The sequence below is a fragment of the Vigna radiata genome, chromosome 10 (assembly GCF_000741045.1).
Source record: "Vigna radiata var. radiata cultivar VC1973A chromosome 10, Vradiata_ver6, whole genome shotgun sequence".
Taxonomy (NCBI): domain Eukaryota; kingdom Viridiplantae; phylum Streptophyta; class Magnoliopsida; order Fabales; family Fabaceae; genus Vigna; species Vigna radiata.
Window position 1 is genome coordinate 11,755,482 of NC_028360.1, and position 21,315 is coordinate 11,776,796.

General features: G+C 31.0%; 3 protein-coding genes across 3 annotated transcripts; all 3 read left to right on the plus strand.

Moving 5' to 3' along the window:
- Positions 1 to 285: 285 nt before the first annotated feature.
- Positions 286 to 5,592, plus strand: LOC106776003 (glutathione synthetase, chloroplastic). Its single transcript, XM_014663290.2, has 12 exons — positions 286 to 635; positions 1,428 to 1,597; positions 2,281 to 2,356; positions 2,517 to 2,647; positions 2,974 to 3,096; positions 3,191 to 3,271; positions 3,465 to 3,545; positions 3,650 to 3,719; positions 4,232 to 4,353; positions 4,746 to 4,885; positions 4,975 to 5,167; positions 5,249 to 5,592. The coding sequence occupies exons 1-12, from the start codon at positions 315 to 317 to the stop codon at positions 5,370 to 5,372; spliced, it is 1,632 nt and encodes a 543-aa protein (XP_014518776.1). The 5' UTR covers positions 286 to 314; the 3' UTR covers positions 5,373 to 5,592.
- A 1,187-nt stretch (positions 5,593 to 6,779) lies between these two features.
- LOC106774827 (glutathione synthetase, chloroplastic-like) lies at positions 6,780 to 13,280 on the plus strand. The gene is made up of 13 exons (XM_014661858.2): positions 6,780 to 7,132; positions 7,246 to 7,415; positions 7,564 to 7,639; positions 8,113 to 8,243; positions 9,543 to 9,665; positions 9,759 to 9,839; positions 10,043 to 10,123; positions 10,227 to 10,296; positions 11,011 to 11,132; positions 12,114 to 12,253; positions 12,330 to 12,522; positions 12,593 to 12,749; positions 13,197 to 13,280. The coding sequence occupies exons 1-12, from the start codon at positions 6,833 to 6,835 to the stop codon at positions 12,714 to 12,716; spliced, it is 1,611 nt and encodes a 536-aa protein (XP_014517344.1). The 5' UTR covers positions 6,780 to 6,832; the 3' UTR covers positions 12,717 to 12,749; positions 13,197 to 13,280.
- A 2,922-nt stretch (positions 13,281 to 16,202) lies between these two features.
- Positions 16,203 to 20,281, plus strand: LOC106774828 (glutathione synthetase, chloroplastic-like). The gene is made up of 12 exons (XM_022786996.1): positions 16,203 to 16,389; positions 16,490 to 16,659; positions 16,990 to 17,065; positions 17,199 to 17,329; positions 17,712 to 17,834; positions 17,925 to 18,005; positions 18,080 to 18,160; positions 18,269 to 18,338; positions 19,394 to 19,515; positions 19,666 to 19,805; positions 19,889 to 20,081; positions 20,158 to 20,281. The coding sequence occupies exons 1-12, from the start codon at positions 16,276 to 16,278 to the stop codon at positions 20,279 to 20,281; spliced, it is 1,425 nt and encodes a 474-aa protein (XP_022642717.1). The 5' UTR covers positions 16,203 to 16,275.
- The last annotated feature ends 1,034 nt before the right edge of the window (positions 20,282 to 21,315 follow it).

Sequence of the window (21,315 nt, forward strand, 5' to 3'; positions counted from 1 at the left end):
CATCATTTAATGTAAATCCATTTTAACCACAAAATCTATAACCTTTTTCTTTGACAAATAAACTAAAACAAATATTTAAGGGCATGTTTAGCATTCTGTTCAAATGGATGCCAAAAAAGAACATTCCAGAGTGACAAATCAAACGTTGTCAGATAACAAAAAAAAAAATCTGTCTTTGATATTATTATCATTTTTTTTAGCTGGAGCTCTATTTATGAAAAAGATGAAAAAGAAAAAAGATAGAGCACTACCAGTGGCTACAGTGGTGATTGCAATATATAGGTATATATAAAGGAAATGAAAAGAGAAAGAGAATGGGTGGTAGATCTGGGTGCTTGTTTTGTTCTCCTTCTTTCACTGGGATAAAGATTCAACCTTTAAGTTCTTACACTTTTCCCTCTTTCTCCTTCACCTTCTCCCCCCACCAAAACCACTCACTTTCTTTCCCTAAACTCATGTCTCAGCCTTTATCTCTCAACTCTGCTCCTCTAGCAGAGGCTGACACTGATTCTTCCGCCGCCCCTTCCCTCTTCGATTATCATAGTATCGACCAAAAACTGCTCCAAAACATCGTTTACGATGCTCTTGTCTGGAGCACTCTCAACTGCCTCCTCGTTGGAGATAAATCGGTTCAGGTCAAACTCTGCCACTGTTTTGTTTTCTCTCTGTTACTTGGATTTGGTTCCTTTGCTTTCTGTAACTTATGTTACTTCTGCTTATCTCAAAACTCATCAACATGTGCACAGTTTTCATATTTTAACATTTTTCTGTACTAATGTTAATGTAATATAATTGCATGGCTAGTATATAAAAGATATAAAATCTTAAAATAACAGAGCAAATTATACTAAAACCATGACAGGTTTCTTGAGATTTTATTTTGTATAATGCATTTCTTAGATAACATGAGTGACTGTAATAAACAGCGAGCGCGAGTGTAATGTTTCTGAGAAAGTTCAGAGATTAGTATAAAAGTATAAATGGAAACAGTGTCTGAGAGATTTTGGAGAAGATTTACTGTCTCAGTTGTATGCTTCATGATTAAAGTTTGACATTAATGATAATAATTTATTATTCATTTATTACCCTACTTGTTTTCTTAATATTGGTGGGAGATTTCACATGCATTATATAAGTGGGGTAAGTTCTCATTTTATGTGATATTGAGTGAGACTTAAACTCGCTTTACAACAGAAATCACACATTACCTTGAGATGAGGATAAGTAATACATGGAATTAAACCCTGGAGTTATAAATACTGAGTAATTTAATTTGCAAAATTATGAAAATACCATTTCAATTGTGATGTTGCTAAATGCCTATCGTTTTAATCTTGATGTTTATGATATAAGAACTAAATTTGATACAGTGATTTTGGGTACTAAAATGATATTTTGATGTTTACAATCGATGTTACCTTTCATAGAGATCAGGAACAGTTCCCGGTGTAGGCTTGGTGCATCTTCCGCTTTGCTTATTACCCGGGCCATTTCCTGAAAGTCACTGGAAGCAAGCTTGTGAATTAGCTCCTATTTTTAACGAACTTGTTGATCGGGTGAGTTTGGATGGGAAATTTCTTCAGGAATCTCTATCAAGGTAATATTTTCGTGTTGTTATATTACGAGGCACCGAATGAGTCAACTTACTTTTGGCACCATGAAAACGGGAACATAAGGAAAATATATATTATACTACAATTTGACTCTGTAGGGTGAATTTTGACTCATTGTCCAAACTTGTGTGGGTAAGTTTGATTTTTGGTCCTGCAATGTCTAAATTCGTTCCTACGTGATCCAATTGTTGGAATCAAAATAAGTATGAATTGAAGCTTCACATTGGGTAGGAATAAACAAAATAAACAATATATAAGGAGAAAAAACCACAATTTCTTTTATTAAGGTTTTGAGTAGGAAAAGGTGGCTCAGGCAACGAATGTCCTAAGGAATGTTGCTAAGCAGATCCAACACCAATTCTCTCACAATCTTATTCTTAATAATATGTAATTCTTAACTTAAGTAATTTTTTAGGCTCTTATGGGACTTTCATAACCTTTTGAAGTACTTTTATACTTTACTATGACAATTGGTTCTTGAATCCTTTTTTCAACTTCACCTTTCAATAATTGCTTCATTTGATGCCACGAGTACTATATTTGCTTGGATTCTTTTGTTCTGTCGTCATACATTTGTAACTACCTATAGCTGCCTAGATTCTTTTTTCACCTCAGTCTAATTCTTGCCTTTAATAAGATATGATATTATCTGCTCATATCAATGCAGAACTAAGAATGCAGACGAATTTACCTCCAGACTTTTAGATATTCATTCCCAGATGCTACAGATTAACAAAACAGAGGTAAGTGTATGTTGGTATGAAATTTGTACCACCGAAACTATTAAGAGAGAATCAGTTTTAGTTCCTACTCTAAATTACTATTCTTTACAAACAACTAAAATACTGGTAGTCAAGGGAATTTTTCCTGTTATTGATTTTTCTCTTGTCATAATTTTAATAGGATATACGCTTGGCAATAATGCGTTCGGATTATATGGTTGATGACAAGACTAAATCACTTCTGCAAATAGAGATGAACACCATTTCCACTTCATTTGCTTTGATTGGATGTCTTATGACTGGACTTCATAAGTAAGGAGTTGCTGTATATTTTACTTATTGGGCTTTCATCTCTAATTTATAATCTCTTGTTTTTGAGGTCTTTGTTTCATTGTTATGGGTTTGTTTAGGAAAATGTGTAAATTTTTGTTCTCAATAAAGATAAACACACACGCACACACGTCTAGGAATACATTTGAAGTTTCTAGTGGTTAGAAATCGATGTATTTGAAGACAAAATATTAACATATAGTCTGTGAATCTTGAAATTATTTACCCGAACTCTAGTGGTAGATTTTTATTTGAAGATAAATTTATGACGTTGACGTGTATCATGGTATTATTTTGTGTTTTCCCAGGAGCTTAATTTCTCAATATGGAAATATCCTTGGACTAGATTCCAATAGGGTTCCTGCCAACAATGCTGTCGATCAATCTGCAGAGGCCTTGGCTAAAGGTTGGAGTGAGTATAACAATCCCAGGTCAGTTTGGAGAAAGAAAATTCCTTTTCACTTTCATTTGCTGTTCTGCTAATACTTTTGGTTCCATGCCATATTTCTGAATGGGTCTGTACAGGGCTGCAATTTTGGTCGTGGTTCAGGTTGAAGAACGAAACATGTATGAGCAGCACTATATTTCCGCCCTTCTAAGAGATAAATATCCTTTTCTTATTATCTATAATTATGATACTAAAGGAACACTCTAGCAGAGCAGACTCTGATTTGTATTATTAGGGCTATCAAATGTGATATCAAAGGATACATAGAGATGTTCTGTAAGGAAAACTACCGTAGTTTTATGTTCATTACATTTTGGGTTGTAAGGGTTATTTTCCTTAGCTTTATAATACGTATCATATCAAAAGCATAAGGAAAACATTGGCAGAAATTGATCAGGAAGGGGAAATTCTGCCAGATGGAACACTTTCTGTGTATGTAAACTTTATCTTGAAAATCTGACTTTCTTCTAAAGGTTTTTGGTTTAATTATATTTCATTTCTGACATTAGAGAAGTATAATTTATTGGAACTTGCAGGGACGGACAACCAATTTCAGTTGTTTACTTCCGGGCTGGCTACACACCAAAAGACTATCCTTCAGAATCAGTGAGATTCATGAATTCAGTTTTTTAGCTGAGAAAAACTGACTTTTCAACATAGGAGCATCTCTTTTTGTTTTCTATTGACTATAACTCCTTTTTCAATAATTAGTAAAGAATTAATTCACTGACCCAGTATGTCTCACTACTATTGGGAAATGATATTGTATTGAAAACTTCTATTTGATCCCCCTATCTGGTAACCTAACTTCTTTTATATTATGAAGAAAAGTAACGATGAATACTATCACTTGGACCCTATAACGTTTGTTTCAAAAGCAAAATTCATTTGAGATTGGTCAGTGTAACAGTTTCTTCTTCATTACATCACAGTGTATAGACTTTCTCTTTCATTTTACTTTTTGTACATCTAGCTCAATTATATCTTAAACCAACAATATCTGTTTTACTTTTGTTTTTACCTTCCTCGTCCTTTCTATTCCATGGATTTTCTCAGCCATAATATTTTTCCTGCTAAAGTTGCATTATTTTTTAACATTAACGAGTTCTTCTGTGTAGGAATGGAGAGCTAGGCTACTCATGGAACAATCTTCTGCTATCAAATGTCCTTCAATATCTTATCATTTGGTTGGCACCAAAAAGATTCAACAGGAACTTGCAAAACCTGGTGTGCTTGAGAGGTATCTTCTGATTAATATTCTTATATATTCCAAGTTTATTCCATCCTTTATGCTTGTATAAAGCTGTTGATTAATTCACAGATACTACGCCTAAAGGAAAAGTGTAAAATGGAATATTGTAAGTTATTATTGTCTTAAGATTTTATCCTTCAGGGTGCTCTCCAATCAATGCCTTACTTAGTTGGCTAAGCATGATATGATTGTACCCTAAGGCTAATAGGTTTTTGTTATGGACAGTAGCCCAGTGGAACTCCATTCCTTAGTATAACAACAAATTGCTCTTTCCTAGCAAATAAGCTGATCTGTGACTAATTTTTTCCTTTTTTCTAATGATATTTTGTTTCTATGGTTGATATCTCTTCCTAAAATCCTTGATTCAAAACTCTAAACAGGTTTGTCGAAAACAAGGACCACGTAGCCAAATTGCGTGCATGTTTTGCAGGGTTGTGGAGTTTGGAAGACTCAGATATTGTTAAAAAAGCAATTGAAAATCCAGAGTTATTTGTGATGAAGCCGCAAAGAGAAGGAGGAGGTCTTATATTAAACTTTGATTCAACACTTCATTAGAAAAAACGCCTGGAAGAGAAACTTACATAACGAAGTGTAATAATTACTTTTCAGGAAACAACATTTATGGCAATGATTTGAAGGAAAGCCTCCTTAAATTACAGGAAGCTGGTTCTGAAGAAGATGCAGCTTACATCCTCATGCAGAGAATATTTCCAGCCACTTTTCCAGCAATTTTGGTGCGTGATGGTAATTGGAGTACGGGTCATGTGATTGCAGAAGCTGGAATATTTGGTACTTATTTAAGGTACATTGCTCAGCTACATATTTATCATTGTTCTGTGCTTAAATTTACAAATCCTTGAAACTGATGAACTGAAATTTGCAGGAACAAGGATAAGATTATCATAAATAACGAAAGTGGCTATATGGTGCGTACAAAAGTATCATCATCTTATGAAGGTGGAGTTTTACCTGGTTTTGGAGTGGTAGACACTGTATACCTAACTTGATGGAGCCAAGATCACTTCAATTCAAAATATTATGAATGTTTTACATGTATCACCATTAGTTTCTTCACTCCTGATTGTGTTTGTTTCTCTCCTAAAACAGTAAAAGAAGAGAAGATGCATTGTTGTATCTTTTAGCTCTTCCTACGGGATGCTGTCTGATTATCAAATGTACTCATCTATCACATTAGTTCTAACCAATAAAGTTATTGAACTTTTTTAACCTGTCCTCTTCAATAATCTCCTGGTATAGATTATTAAGTCATGTAAATTTTGTTTGAACACAATCAAATATTGGTGTATATTAGCCAATTAAAAGCTGTATTATATTTTTTTATAAATTTGGTGCAGTAATCTTAAGCATTCAACTATACTAAAAAATGTTAATAAATTGAGAATCCACAGCATTACATATTCAGAAAAATGGTTTGAAGTTAAGTTGTGATGTGACTGCAATAAGATCACTCATTAACCTCTTTTTCTGCATTAAAAGCCATTTTCTAAGATCCGAACAAGCCATTTTAAATGTCATTTTTTTTTATAATAAATTTCCAAGTTATGGAAAATTGTAACTCGTGTGTTCTTTTTGAAATAAAAATGGTATAAAATATTTTAATTTTTTATGTTCCTTTTTATTTTTAATTTGCTAATGATTTTATATTAATGAAATATCGCTTGTCATTTTCTTGAATATTTTTATAAATTGGGTCAATTGAGTAATTTTATTTTTAGTTTTCAAAATTTAGTTGTATTTTGCTTCTTATCCTGTAAAATTTATTTTCTAATTTTGGTTCCTGTTATTTTTTTAATCTGTAAAATATTTATTTATTTAGGTTTTATAGTATTCATTTCATTTTTAGGTTTTATTATATTCTATGTATCGTAAGGACAAAACAACACAAAATACAAATACTTTGGAGAGTCAAAAATAAAATAAGAAGAAAAAAAAAAGAAATTGTAACAGCCAAAAGTAAAATATGACTATGTTTCATGAATAAGAAAACATCTTTAAATTTAAACTAAATTCAATTTTTATTAGAGTTCACATAACCAGAAAAAACATAGTAAAAAAAAAACATTTACGAGCCATGGCCCACTGAAAGGGACTCGAAAAGAACAAATTGGAAAAGAAAAATGCTCGCACAGATTCGGATTCTCCAAAAGGTGTCACCTTATTACTATACTAATTAGGGAGAGTCAAAAGTCAACTTTCTGTTTTAGTAAGAAATAAATAAAAGAAAAATAGTCTATTACTGTTACTTTAGTTTCTAAAAATATTTATTTTTAAAAAAATAATTTTTAACGCACCTAATTTTTTATATTTATTTCACACTATCCATTTTTTACCTGAGAAAATATAAAATTTTATATTTTTTTTTACCCTCAATGTAAAAGTATTTCATACTCTTATTTTTATAATTCCTACAAGGAAAAAACAGGAAACGAGAGTGAAAGAGGCGAAAATGAGCGCAGGCATTGGTTGCGTTGCATGTTGGGAGACTATACCCTTGTTCTCTGCTTCCAAATCCACCACCTTCCCCGTTCTCTCCGGCGTCCGCCGCCACTCTCTATCGGTCCCTTTCGTCTCCTCTTCCCCCAACCTCGTCATGTCTCCACCTAAACCTCTCACTCTAACTCCACTCCAACACTCTCCTCTTTTCGATTACCACCGCCTCGATCAACAACTTCTCCGCACCCTCGCTTACGACGCCCTCGTTTGGAGCTCTCTCCACGGCCTCCTCGTTGCCGATAAATCCGTCCAGGTCAATCTCCACGTTTTTCATTACGTTTCGTTAACTATCACACCCTAAATTGGCGTCGAATGTTCTTTGTAACGGTCGACATTACGAATTCTTCGATTTGAATTTCATTGCAGAATTCGGGAAGCGTTCCAGGCGTGGGATTGGTGCATGCTCCGGTTGCCTTGTTACCCACGCCATTTCCGGAAAACCAGTGGAGCGAAGCGATTGAGTTGGCTCCTATTTTCAATGAACTCGTTGATCGGATCAGCTTGGATGCAACGTTTCTCCAACAGTCTCTCTCCAGGTTACATTCTTGCAAATTCTGCGGTGCTATCGTCTCTTGTTAGATATCTTGTGCATGCATGCAAGTGGCACCACTACTTGAGTTTTGGTACAGCGTAGTATACTAGGGTATGTGTACGTTGAGATTCTTTTTCTGTTTCTCAATGCAGAACTAAGAAAGCGGATGAGTTCACCTCAAGACTTCTGGATATTCATTCCAAGATGCTAAAGATTGACAAAAAAGAGGTAATTGTGTCTAATGTACACCAATATTATCACGAGATGAATGATCAGTGTTTATTTTATATTTTTTGTTTTGTTTTATTTTAAATATCTTTCAAAAGAACTCATTTTGTGCTCATATTCTCTCATTCTGAGAGATAGGAATCTTATATTTCTTATTTGGATAAATATATAAAGGAAAAACTAAATCAAAATTTTTTTCTTCTACATCTTCTACAGAAATTCTGTCCTGTAATTTTCTAAAAGGTGAAGTGGATAAAGTGATTTTAATGTATAAAATAATTTTTATTCATTTCACTTTTTATTTTTTTCGTTGTTTAAGAAAAAATTATCTAAACATGGCCATAATAATATTTGCCTTAGCAAAAGGTTGAGGATAGGGTGCACATGAAGTTTTCCACCTCATCTTTACTTTTCTTGATGAAGTGAGTCAAACGGATTTGTTGATGAATTTTTCTCCGCCAAAATTTTAATAGGAAATTCGATTGGGGTTACATCGTTCAGATTATATGCTTGATGAAAAGACTAATTCACTTTTGCAAATAGAACTCAACACTATTGCCTCTTCATTTGCCGGTCTTAGTAATCTTGTGACTGAACTTCATAGGTAAGTATTGCTGCAAATTACACATACTATGCTATCATCTTGAAGCACTTAATTGTTTTATTGCAGCTATATATGGGTTTGTTTAAGTTAAATACCGAACTCTCGGTGCTGTTACTTATGTTTACATGTTTTGTGGAATATTGGAAGCCACCGCGGGTGAACAGGGATAGCACTGTACAAATCATATGTATTCCCCTAAACTATATGAGTTTTCGAACCTTTTTCTTTTAGGACATTCTTGTGTGTTTTTGGTATGGATGATGATATTTTCACTAACACTTTTTGACAACTTTTTTTAGAATGGGACACATGTCATCACTTTATTGTTTTATTTGAATTTATATTTAAAAAATATTAAAAACGGACCAATCATAAGTATGTATAATTGTTAAAAAGTGTTGTTAAAGTTACTTTTTCCTTTTGATATCAGAAAACTTTAAGGTTTGAGAGCTTTTGCCAATTATTAGAGCAAAATCCCCAACTATTGTTTTGAACTCGAGTGGTGTTTGGTTGAGATTTCGGGGAAGGATGGGGAGGATGAAAATACTAATAGGTATCTGAGGAGAAAAGCCATGTGAAAAAATAATTAGAAAAATAGGTGGGATTTCATTTACTGTTTCCCACCAATTTTTATGCATCCTTCTTCTCACCAAAGAAAAGCATTGTCCTTCTTCTGTATTTTTTACGGTTTTTTTTTGATAATTTTTTTATAATTGTTTATATGACAGTTTATGATTGATCTGTTTTAAATATGCAAATTAATAAAACAGTGATAGATAATCTATTATCAAAAAGTTATTAAAAAAAATTATTAAAATATCATTATCTCTTCCGTAATGTCCGTTCATCGGTTGAATCTGTTCATTATAAACTCGTAGGTCTTCTCTATGTTCCTTTTCTATTTAACTTAATTTAAACTTTGGTGTCCTTAGTTTAAATTACAGGCGATCACATTAAGTTTTTTCTCTTTTAATGTTCTTCATTTGCTTCAAATAAAGCAAATATGAGCCTTTAATGTGTCTTAGGATGAAACTTTTAAATGTTAATTATGAATGTCTTCAGTTTTGGCTAAGTTTTTTTAACTACTTTTTATGTGTAGTATAAATTATTTATCTTGTACCTATGATCCTTTATATAGCTACTTCTGTTATGCACTTTTGGGGTTTTCACTTTGTGTTTTTATACCGGATTAATAGCTATGATTGTAATTACTTATAAGAACTCTGGTGGAAATATATTTTCATTTTAAGGAATTATTCCTTTGTAGAAATATCTTTATATTAGTTGGTCATTTTCTAGATACATACTTTCTCGCCATGGAAATTTGCTTGGACTAGATTCCAAAAGCATCCCTGCCAACAATGCCGTCAATCAGTATGCAGAGGCCTTAGCTAAAGCTTGGAGTGAGTATGACAACCCCAGGTCAGTTCAGAGAAAAAAATTTCCTTTAACTTTCTCTAGCTCTTCTGCTGCTGGTTTCGGTTCCCTAATATATTTTCTGACTTATCCGTCCAGGGCGGTGATCATGATTGTGGTTCAGGCTGAAGAACGGAACATGTACGACCAGCATTTTGTTTCTGCTGTTCTTAGAGAAAAATATCCTTTCCTTAGAGTTGTATTTAATTATAATACAAAAGGAAACACGTTTGTTTTATTCCCTATATAAGGGCAGACTCTTTTATTTGTATAATTACATGTGATATCGAGGATGCTTTTATCAGTTTCGTAAAGAAAACCACTAGAAGTTTCTATACTTAGTACATACTATTTGGTTGTCACTGTCCTTAACTAATTAGCACGCATAATATTTCAACTATACGAAAGACGTTAGCCGAAGTTGATCAAGAAGGAGAAATTCTTCCCGATGGAACACTTTCAGTGTATGTAACATTTAGCCATAAATTAAACTTTCAGCCATGTTTTAGTGATTTAATCATGTTATGGTTCTAATTGTTGAGGACAATAATTTCTTGGAACTTGCAGGAATGGACAAGCTATTTCAGTCATTTATTTCCGGGCTGGCTATACACCAGATGACTATCCTTCAGAATCAGTGAGTGATTTGAAATCACCAATTTGCTGTTCATAAGAACCGTGCTTTTTCGATGGTAGAAACATCTGTTTTGGTTTCTATTACGTAACTTCTTTATTTAAACATTGAGATATGACCTATGCGGCATAAGCAGTGGCTCTCGCTTACTACTGTTAGGAAATTGTACTGTATAGTCAATAATTCAATTATTCTTCATGCTACTAAACTTCTTTTAAGATTCACATGATAAAAGGAGTTGTAGAACACAAGTGAAGTAAAGCTGGCGGAGAGGGCTGAGTGGATTACATTTTTCCTGAATTATATAGGCACCTATTTATTGGCCCAATTAATACAATGAGAAATTCTTACCCGAGTTTACTATTTCTTGGGGATTTGTCTCATTTTTGGTTTATGCTTTGTCTGAATGCATTCCTTGCTTTCCATTCATTTCATTTGCCCAATTAACTACTCCTTTGTGAAGCTCTTACTATATTTACATTAGGATTTGCAGTTACTGCAATTTGCCACAAATGATTCATCGAATGGGGCAGTTGGGGGTTGAAAAATTTAAATATTTCAAATTGGCTGAATCCCACAAAAATAACAATCTAATTTACTTTTCTTCTTCTTCACTTAATTTCGATTACATGGATTATCTTTTACCGTAATATTGCTCCTTGTTACACGATTGTATTATCTAGCAAAATCATGGCTTGGGATGCTCAATATATGTAGGAATGGAGAGCTAGGTTACTGATGGAACAATCTTCTGCCATCAAATGTCCTTCCATATCCTATCATTTGGCTGGCACCAAAAAGATTCAGCAGGAACTTGCAAAGCCTGGTGTGCTTGAGAGGTATCTTCTAATTCTTCATATCTTCCAAGCTAATTTCATCCTTTATGCATTATTGAAAGCAGTTGATCAATTCATCGACACTATGTTTAAAGGAATGTGCGATGAAAAATTGAAAGTTATCATGTAAAATGGGATTATCCTTCAGGATCTGCTTTCCCCTCCATATACATTGCTTAGTTGGTTGGTCATGATATCTTGTATCCTCTAGGAACAATAGGTTTTTGTTTTAAATGGCCGGTAAAAATTTGTTGGTAAATTGAAACAGTAATATGATCCAGGGGCATCGTTCACGATGCTGTTGCAATCATTGTTAGCCAATGATGTCAAGGAGGTATAATTAGCGATTATCTTTGGATTCTTCTAAGTTTTGAATCATAACAAAGTTTCTTGAGTGAATAGTTGAAGGTTTGGCAATGTGAGGCTTTTTAATGAAAATATTTGTGCATAGGCTGGAGGGGTCTTGCTATCAAAAGCTCATGTTTTCTACAGAGCAGATCCTAATTCTAGAAGGTTTTGACGAAAAGAGAAGACAGTAGACTAGTCAATTGGAAGAAGTCTTCTGGATTCAGTGCACTAATGGTAGAGATGTAAATTCAAAAAATTTTCTTTTATAGTGGCTGCAGGAAAGATTAGATGTTGATCAGAGGGATTGATGGTTTCTGCGGGAATTAATGTGTCTTGTTGGTACTAGCTTTCGCTTTCACGTTTCATTTTTACTTTTTATGGAAGATTTCCTATCCACTATTCTTGGACTTTTATTGTCTTCTAACTGTACTTCTTCAGTTGAAGAAGGAAATAAATTATGGATGATAGTCTTACTCAGAGCTACACTCATACTTCATATTTTTTGTTAAGGGAAATCAAATTTTATTATATATGATAAACACGTTCTGATTATAATAATAATCCAAGCCTCCTCCCCCCGCCCTAATTTTATTTTAGAAAATAAGCAGTTCTATGACTAAACCTTGAGTTAAGCAGGTTCCTTGAAAGCAAAGATGACGTTGACAAACTGCGTAAATGCTTTGCTGGGTTGTGGTGTTTGGATGACCCTAACATTGTTAGAAAAGCAATTGAAAGGCCGGAGTTATTTGTGATGAAACCCCAAAGAGAAGGAGGAGGTCTTATACCACCTAAACTTTGATTCAGCCTACTAAGTGGAAGAAACGTATCTAACGAACCATACCTACTTTTCAGGAAACAACATTTATGGTGACGATGTGAGGGAAACCCTCCTAAAATTGCAGCAAGCAGGTTCTCAAGAAGATGGAGCTTACATCCTTATGCAGAGGATATTTCCATCTGTTTCTGCAGCAATTTTGATGCGTAATGGTTGTTGGCATAATGATCGTGTAGTTTCAGAACTTGGTGTGTTCGGTACTTATTTAAGGTACATTACTTGGCCACATGTCTGTCACTGTTACTTTAAATTTGTGTAACACTTGAATATGAAATCGCAGAAATAAGAATAGGGTTATCATGAACAAACAAAGCGGTTATTTGGTGCGTACAAAAATATCATCATCTGATGAAGGTGGAGTTGCAGCCGGTTTTGCAGTGCTAGATAGTCTATACCTGACCTGAAGGAGCCAACACTGTATACCTGAAGTTATCAGGGTAATTCAAAACATTGCATCCAGGCATGGTTTACATAATATTTTTTCGGATAATGATACTTTGACACCCAAATTCTAACAAATATTTGACACTGGACACGTGTCATAAGTCAATTGGTCAGTGTGTTTAATGTTTAAAAAAATTGAAACACACGGACCAATTAACTTATGACACGTGTCCGGTGTCAAAAATTTGTTAGAATTTGGGTGTCAAAGTATCTTTATCCTATTTTTTCTAGAATAATAATATTATCACACACTTTTACGTTCATTTGACACATACTACAAGGGTAAAATAATCCAAAAAATGTAAAGTTTTATAGTTTTTCAAGGAAAAAAAGAATAAAAAATAAATAAAAACAGTCTCAAATAAATATAAAAAATTTAAGTGTGTCAAATAATCATTTCTCTTTTTTCTATGACCCGACTTTTACATATTTATACCCAGAAGATCCACTTTCAAACGAGGATAGAGCTTGTATTCTTAAAGAAGCGGCTCCAAGGAAGAAGGAACATCAACATGATCAAATCCATTAAATAGTAATTAGGGCATGCTGACTATTTAGCATGTTTTCCTAACATTCTGCTGTCGGGGAACCTCATGTGTTGATCTTTATTTAATTGGCTTGTTTTGAAATTAGTCAATGACGAGATTCTTTAAAAAAAAAGTTTGAACACCATGGTTATATGTTATGAAAAATTATGAAATTACATATTTTTTGTTTCGAGTTGGTTATGTTTAGAAAAAGTATTTTTTATTGATTAATTTTTTGTATATTTAAGAATTATATACATTAGTGCATGTGATTTTTTTTTTAAATAAAATCAGACGAGTTCACCCGTTATAGAAACGATTGGCTTGTCTAAACCATTTTTTCTTTATTGGCTAGTCATACACATTCTACAAAGGTTGAAGAAAATGAGAGTTTGAATCTATTATTTTGTCTATAATAATTAGGATAATAGTTCTTATTCTAACAATTGAGGTCATACTTTAAAATTTCAATATATTTTAAAAGTGTATTAAATTTTAAAAAGTGCATATCAATATTTTTTTTATGTAAATGTTTATAAATATTTTAACATAATTATGAATACTTTATACACCAATTATTTGTTATCATATGAAAAATATTATTAAAAAATAATAAACAAATGAGATCAAATTAAATTTAGGTAAAAAATACATAATAAATTTTTCAAAATTAAACCACCCTAAATAAAAGAAGTTTATTTCTATTATAAAAAAAAAAGAAATCATTCCATTTATAATGAATTTTATAAATCAAAAAGCCAATTGTCCTAGAATAATACTTAAACACCATTTCTTACATATCTTCAAATATATTTATCTTAACTCTATAAAAGAATAAAAAAAAAAAAAACTTTACATAATAATTCATAATCATTTTTTAAATCAAACAAGTTTAAAGTCAATTTTCTAAAAATACTAACAATAATTCCCATAATTTTACCATATAAATATTTCTGCATCCAAAACAATAGTGAAACTACTAATGTATTATTACATAAGTTTAAATAAGTTTATATTCTCGCATGTTTTATCTAATTTTAATTATGCAAAATGATTACTTTAAAAAAAAATACTTTTTCGTGAATATACATGTGCATATACAACAAACATGTATAGCTAAAATAGAAATGTTATCTTTAGATATTGTTATCTTACCTAGTGGCTTATTGTAATTAAAAACGTGGTAAGTAAATAAATTTTAGTATACCGATATAATTATAATGTACAAATGAAGAAAATAAAAATAAAATAAAACATTTTTATAAATATTATGAGAATGAATAAAATTTATTACATTTTATTTAAATCACGCTCAAAAAACATAAATCGGAGAACGAGGAGTAATACAACAGAATATCTATAACCTTGCAAAGGAATCTCACCTTATTTAACTAAAATGAATGCTTCTGACAGCATTGAATATATTTAAAAGAACACACTAAATAAGGAGACAGGACAAATTTCAACAGAAGAAAAAAAAAAATTGGATATTGAAACTTAGAAACTGGCCTGAGATTACGATCACTTTGGAAAGTCCACTTTAAAAGAAGGAAGAGTTGAAATTTTCTTTAATTTATTTTTATTCCTTGTAACATTTTATTTTACCATATTTTTTAGTTGGGTTAAATATGTTTTTCGTCCCCCAACTATTGGTCGTTTTTGTGTTTAGTCCCTCTTTTAAAGTAGGGTACAATTTAGTCTTTCAACTTTAGAAAACTCTGGTATTAGTCCTTTTTATCAAATTTTTTTAACTTTATTTGCTGTTTCGAACGCGTTTCTCAGTTAACATTGAATCAAAAATGTGTCAAAATGTGTAAACAATCCAAATGCTATAATGTAACGTGTTTAAAACAGCAAATAAAGTTTAAAAAATTTGGTAAAAAAGACTAAAACCATAGTTTTCTAAAGTTGTTGAAAGAGGGACTAAACACAAAAACGGCCAATAATTGGGGGACGAAAAACATATTTAACCCTTTTTAGTTTAAATATAAATATGAATTGAAATGCATATCGAAATTGAAAATTAAATTGAATAAAAACATGTAATTGTATTATAGCTTACCAGTGAAAAAAAAAAAAAACCTTCGTTATATTTTAAGAAAAAAAAAACTAAAGAGTAAAATAGAAATATTAAACCCTGCACCATTCATATATTATTATAAGTTTATTTTTATTTTAAAATACAATAAAAAATAAAATAAAAATGTGAATATAAAAAAGGGAGAATATCTTTAAATATTGTTACATCACTAATGACTTGTTGTATATGTATTTATATTATCAGTTTTGATCTACAAATCATTAAAATCATACAGATAATAATATTCTTAAGTACCATGTAATTAGTAGTGTTAAATACAGTGAATGAGATTAATATCTTGTGTGTGAAATATAAACATAGGATATTCTATTTATAATAATAAAATAAATATGAACTAAATTTAAAATACAAAAAAAAAAATATAAAAAATAAATATAAAATAAAGATAATATATCAGCAGATTAAAAAGTTAATAAAATAAAATAATAGACTATTTTCTAAAATAAAAAATTAATACAATAATTACCATGACAAAATACTTTTTATAATATGTATTACATATAAAATAAAATATTCTGCATATAAAATAATGCGATATTATTTATAATAAATAATATTTATCATATATCATGATTCGATAATCTAATGAAAATATGTATTTATATTATTGCATCTACAAATCGTAAAAATCATGCCGATAATAATATTCTTAAATACTATGTAATTAGTAGTCAAAAAGATGAATAAAATAATAGGGAAAAAATTAATATTAGCATGAGATATTCTTTGGTGATAAAATCTTTTCTATGATATATACTGCATATAAAATAATATAAAATTGTTAATTTCTTATTTTCCCTTCCCAGTATTTGAATGGTGATCACAATTTCTCAGAGAAGATTCTTCCTTGTTTGAGCCTTAACTCTGCCACTTTGAGAATCATTAGCCGTTATGAGTCTCTTCAACTACCACCGTCTTGATCAACAACTCCTTCACACCATCGCTTATGACGCTCTCGTTTGGAGCTCTCTTCATGGCCTCGTCGTCGGTGATAACTCCGTTCAGGTTACTCTTCCGTCATTTTCTTTTGTAATTTGTTCTATTCCTTTGCTTGTTTGCAATGTATCATGTAATTTGTTCTATTGATTTAAATCAATGGATACAGAGATCAGGGAGCGTTCCCGGCGTAGGATTGGTGCATGCTCCGATTGCATTGTTACCGACGCCGTTTCCCCAAAACCAGTGGAGACAAGCCTCCGAATTAGCTCCGATATTCAATGAACTTGTTGATCGTGTTAGCTTGGATGCATCCTTTCTCCAACACTCTCTCTCCAGGTTAACCCTTCCTCAACTCTTTTTCTTGCTACCTTCTTCATGCATTTTAGGGTTTATTATTCCATAATATGTTACACAGTTTATTTTTTTGGAAAAAGTCTCCTTAACAGTTGTTTTTTTATAACTTTTTTATAACGCATACGTGTCAGTCTATGTGTCATATGTGTCAGTCTATGATTGATATGTTTTAAATATTTTTTAAACATAAATTCAAACAGATCAATAAAATGATGACAAATCCTGTTAAAAAAGAATTGAAAATATCGTTATCCTATTTTCTTTTATATATATTTCCTGTGTTCATATTTTTTTGTATTTTTCAAAACGCAGAACTAAGGAAGCCGATGAATTCACCTCTGGACTTTTGGACATTCATTCCAACATGCTACGCATTAACAAAAAAGAGGTAACCGTTATTTATATTACAAATCGATTTTACGAAATTAAATTAAGTTTAAAATATACTTCTTTTATATATTTATTATAATTTTATTGATAAATGGTATTTTTATTTGTGTGCTATGCCAAAAATTTTGTAGGAAATAAGATTGGGGTTACATCGATCAGATTATATGCTTGATGAAAAGAGTAATTCACTTCTGCAAATAGAACTTAACACTATTGCCTCTTCGTTTGCCGGTCTTAGTAACCTTGTGACAGAACTTCATAGGTAAAATAATATCACCTAATGTTTTGAGAAGTTTCATCCTATATTAATTTATGGATAAAATATTTTATACTAAAATGTAAACAAAATTATGACTCGATTAATTTTTCAAAATACTTGTTTATATGAAAATTTTATTCAAAAATGTGTGAATAATAATCAATTTAAGTATTTTCTGAAATTTGCCAACTCCATATTCAATGCTCAATTACGACCTTAGTCAAGACTACATTATTTTTTTTTATAACAATAAATGGAGAATAAAGGTATTCCAATCCTTTTTCAAGAAAAAAATATGTTTAAAATGATCATTCGTCCTGTATTTTGGTTGTAATGAAATTTTGATGTTGATGAAATATTTTTATATTAGTTGATCATTTTATAGATACATAGTTTGGCGCCATGGAAAATTGTTTGGACTTGATTCCAAAAGTATTGCTGCAAATGATGCTGTTAATCAAAATGCAGAGGCTTTAGCTAAAGCTTGGAGTGAATACAATAATCCCAGGTCTGTTAAGGGGAAAAAAATTCCTTTAACTTTCTCCTCGAAGTTTTTATGCTGCTTTTGATTCCTTATGTTTTCTTTGTATCCATGCAGAGCTGTGATTATGATTATTGTTCAAGCTGAAGAACGAAACATGTACGATCAGCATTTTGTTTCTGCACTTCTCAGAGAAAAATATCCTTTTTCTTATTCTATAGTAAATTGCATATTTTATTTTTGTTGTCTGAGAATCCTTAGCTTTATAACACACACAATATTACAAGTATACGGAAAACATTGGGAGAAGTTGACGAAGAAGGGGAAATTTTACCAGATGGAACGCTTTGTTTGTATGTCATTAACCTTCGGCCACTAAAATAAAAACTGCATATTCAGTTATTTTTTTTATTACATTATATTTCTGATTAATTGTGAAAAAATGTACATAAATTTTGCAGGAATGGACAGCAAATTTCAGTAATTTATTTTCGGGCTGGCTATACACCAGCTGACTATCCTTCAGAATCTGTAAGTAACATGGATTCAGTTTTTGTCATGCTCATACGAATCCTGCTTTTCACTATGCAAACATCTATATTTTTTTTTAAAGAAAAATGTTTTTTTTTTTAACTATTTACGTCTGTTGACAATTTATTTTAAGAATATTTTTTCAAAAAAATAATTTTTCGGATAAAGTATTATAGAAGAATTAAAGAATAAAGTAATGAATGTAAAATGTGTGAAAAAAACTTTTGGTGTAAAAAATAATAGCACTCTTTCTTAAACTTCATTTTTAAGGTATCAGGAAGGTTGATCCCTACAAATATTAAATTCTTTTCGAAAATGATAAATAATATCAACTTCTTATAGAAAACATATGATTTTTTTTTTCTACATCCCATACTAATAAAAACAAGTTAAAACCATCCTTGTCAATATTATAACTTTTTTAAGGACAAAACAGTTATTTTAAAATTATTGGAGTGTAATTATCAAATATGGGAGTGCAAGGTGAAAAACTAGAACTAGGAGCCATAAACTATTTTTTGGGTTACATTGGTAATTGTTGTCTCCAAACTCCACCATCATTTGGGACTGTATGAATACTTCACGTCATATACTAAAATTAATTTATATCCAAATTAATTATTAGAAAAATTGTTATATTACTTTTTTAAAAAAATGATTTTTTAATTTAAATATAAAGTAAGTTTAACTTATAAAAAAAATACCTTTTTTTTCTTCAGTAAATTGTTATTCAAATATTAATTCTTTCTCAATTCTTTTAGCAGAAGAAACACTTGTAATATATTTTTAAAATTTATTAAAAAAAAATTAAATAGAAAAGATAAAAATAAGTTGAAAAAAAAATACTATTTTAAAATTGTTAGTGTGAAAGCTCTTTTAATAAAAAATGTTTTTTAATTATAACAAAATAAAAGTAATATCTGTTATGTAAAAGCTTGCTTCCTTCTTTCAATTCTATGGATTATTTTCTGTCATACATATATCTTGTAATATTAGTGAGCCTTCTAGCCTCAGTTTGAGATCTTATGGTTTTGGTATATGTTGCTGAAATGCAGGAATGGAAAGCTAGGCTACTCATGGAAAAATCTTCTGCTATCAAATGTCCTTCTATATCCTATCATCTGGTTGGCACCAAAAATATTCAACAGGAACTTGCAAAGCCTGGTGTTCTTGAGAGGTATATCTTCTGTAATTCTATGGTCAACAGTTTTTAAGTTAAAATCACAGTATACTTAAAGGATCTGTTTAACATCCATAAGTTTTCCATCACAACGGAAAATGTTTCAATAATTAAACCCTAAAATCCTTGAATTAAAACTATGAACAGGTTCCTTGATAACAAAGAAGACATTGCTAAGCTGCGTAAATGCTTTGCTGGATTATGGAGTTTGGATGAGTCAAGCATTGTTGAAAAAGCAATTGAAAATCCGGAGTTGTTTGTGATGAAGCCCCAAAGAGAAGGAGGAGGTCTTGCACTATACCTAAACATTGATTCAACCTATTACCTTACTTTATTGAAAAAAAAACTTACATGATTATTTCTTTCTCAGGAAACAATATTTATGGTGATGATGTGAGGGAGACCCTCCAAAAGTTGCAAAAATCAGGTTCTCAAGAAGATGCAGCTTATATCCTTATGCAGAGGATATTTCCTGCTATTTCTGCAACAGTTTTGATGCGTAATGGTTGTTGGAGTAAGCATCACGCCATTTCAGAACTAGGCATATTTGGTACTTATTTAAGGTACATTTGCTTCACTGTAACAGTTCTGAGTTTAAATTTACATTAACTTGACATTGATGCAATGAAATATATGCAGGAATAAGGATAAGGTTATCATTAATAAAGAAAGTGGGTATCTGATGCGTACAAAAATATCATCATCTGATGAAGGCGGTGTTGCAGCTGGCTTTGCAGTGCTAGATAGTCTATACTTGACTTGAGAGTGCTAACAATTTTACATACCTTAGTTTATTTATCAGGCTAATTCAAAACATTATGCAACTAGCTTCTTTGACATACTTTTCTTTTGTTTGGGGAAATCTTGCTTTGAATTTCTATGATGGAAGGAAGTGTCGTTATAAATTCAACCTCCTCTTCAATTTTTTAATATCTTATTAAAATAATAAGTTTATGTTTTTTTATGTAATATATTTAAATTTCGTACATTGTTTCTAATAATTAGGATAATAGTTCTTATTTCAACAATTTAAATCATACTTTGTAATTTCCATATATTTATTGTTTTAAATTGTAAACAAATGCATATCAATATTTTTTTTATGTAAATGTTTTAAAATATTTTAACGTAATTATGAATATTTTATATGGCAATCATTTATTATTATGAAAAATATTAGACTTAAATACTTACTTGGTTTCTATATTTAATGGTAATTTTCAGTTTAATATTTGATTTTAAAAGTGTAGATATTGAATCTCAAAATTATCAAAATTGTATGAATTGGGTGCATTAAACGAACGAAACGGAATTAACTCCCATATCACGGGCCAAAAAAAATTTTCAATTTTTCTTTGGAAAATGATATTTTAACACCTTTTTTTATCCCATTTTGACACTGCACATGTGTCAAAATGTGATTGGATTGAAGCAGGGGTATATTTGGAAGAGAAAAACCAAAGTTTATTTTTTTAATTTGAAATCGTTCAACCACATTTTGACATGTGTGTAGTGTCAAAATGATGTTAAAAAATGGTGTTAAAATATCATTTTCCGAATCACTTAATATTTGTTTCCTTGCCTCTTCCAATGTCGATTCATTATTTTGCCCAAATGTGAATTCACTTTACTATGGAAGTATGGAGGAAATTAACGTGGGGTTTTCTATTATTAATCAAATTGCATGTATGATCATAAAACAGTGTATTACAGCTTTTGTGTATCGTTTACAGTTTTTCTGGTACAAGTATAATTTTTGCAGTTGAAACTATAACTATGTAGCATTTTACAAAGATG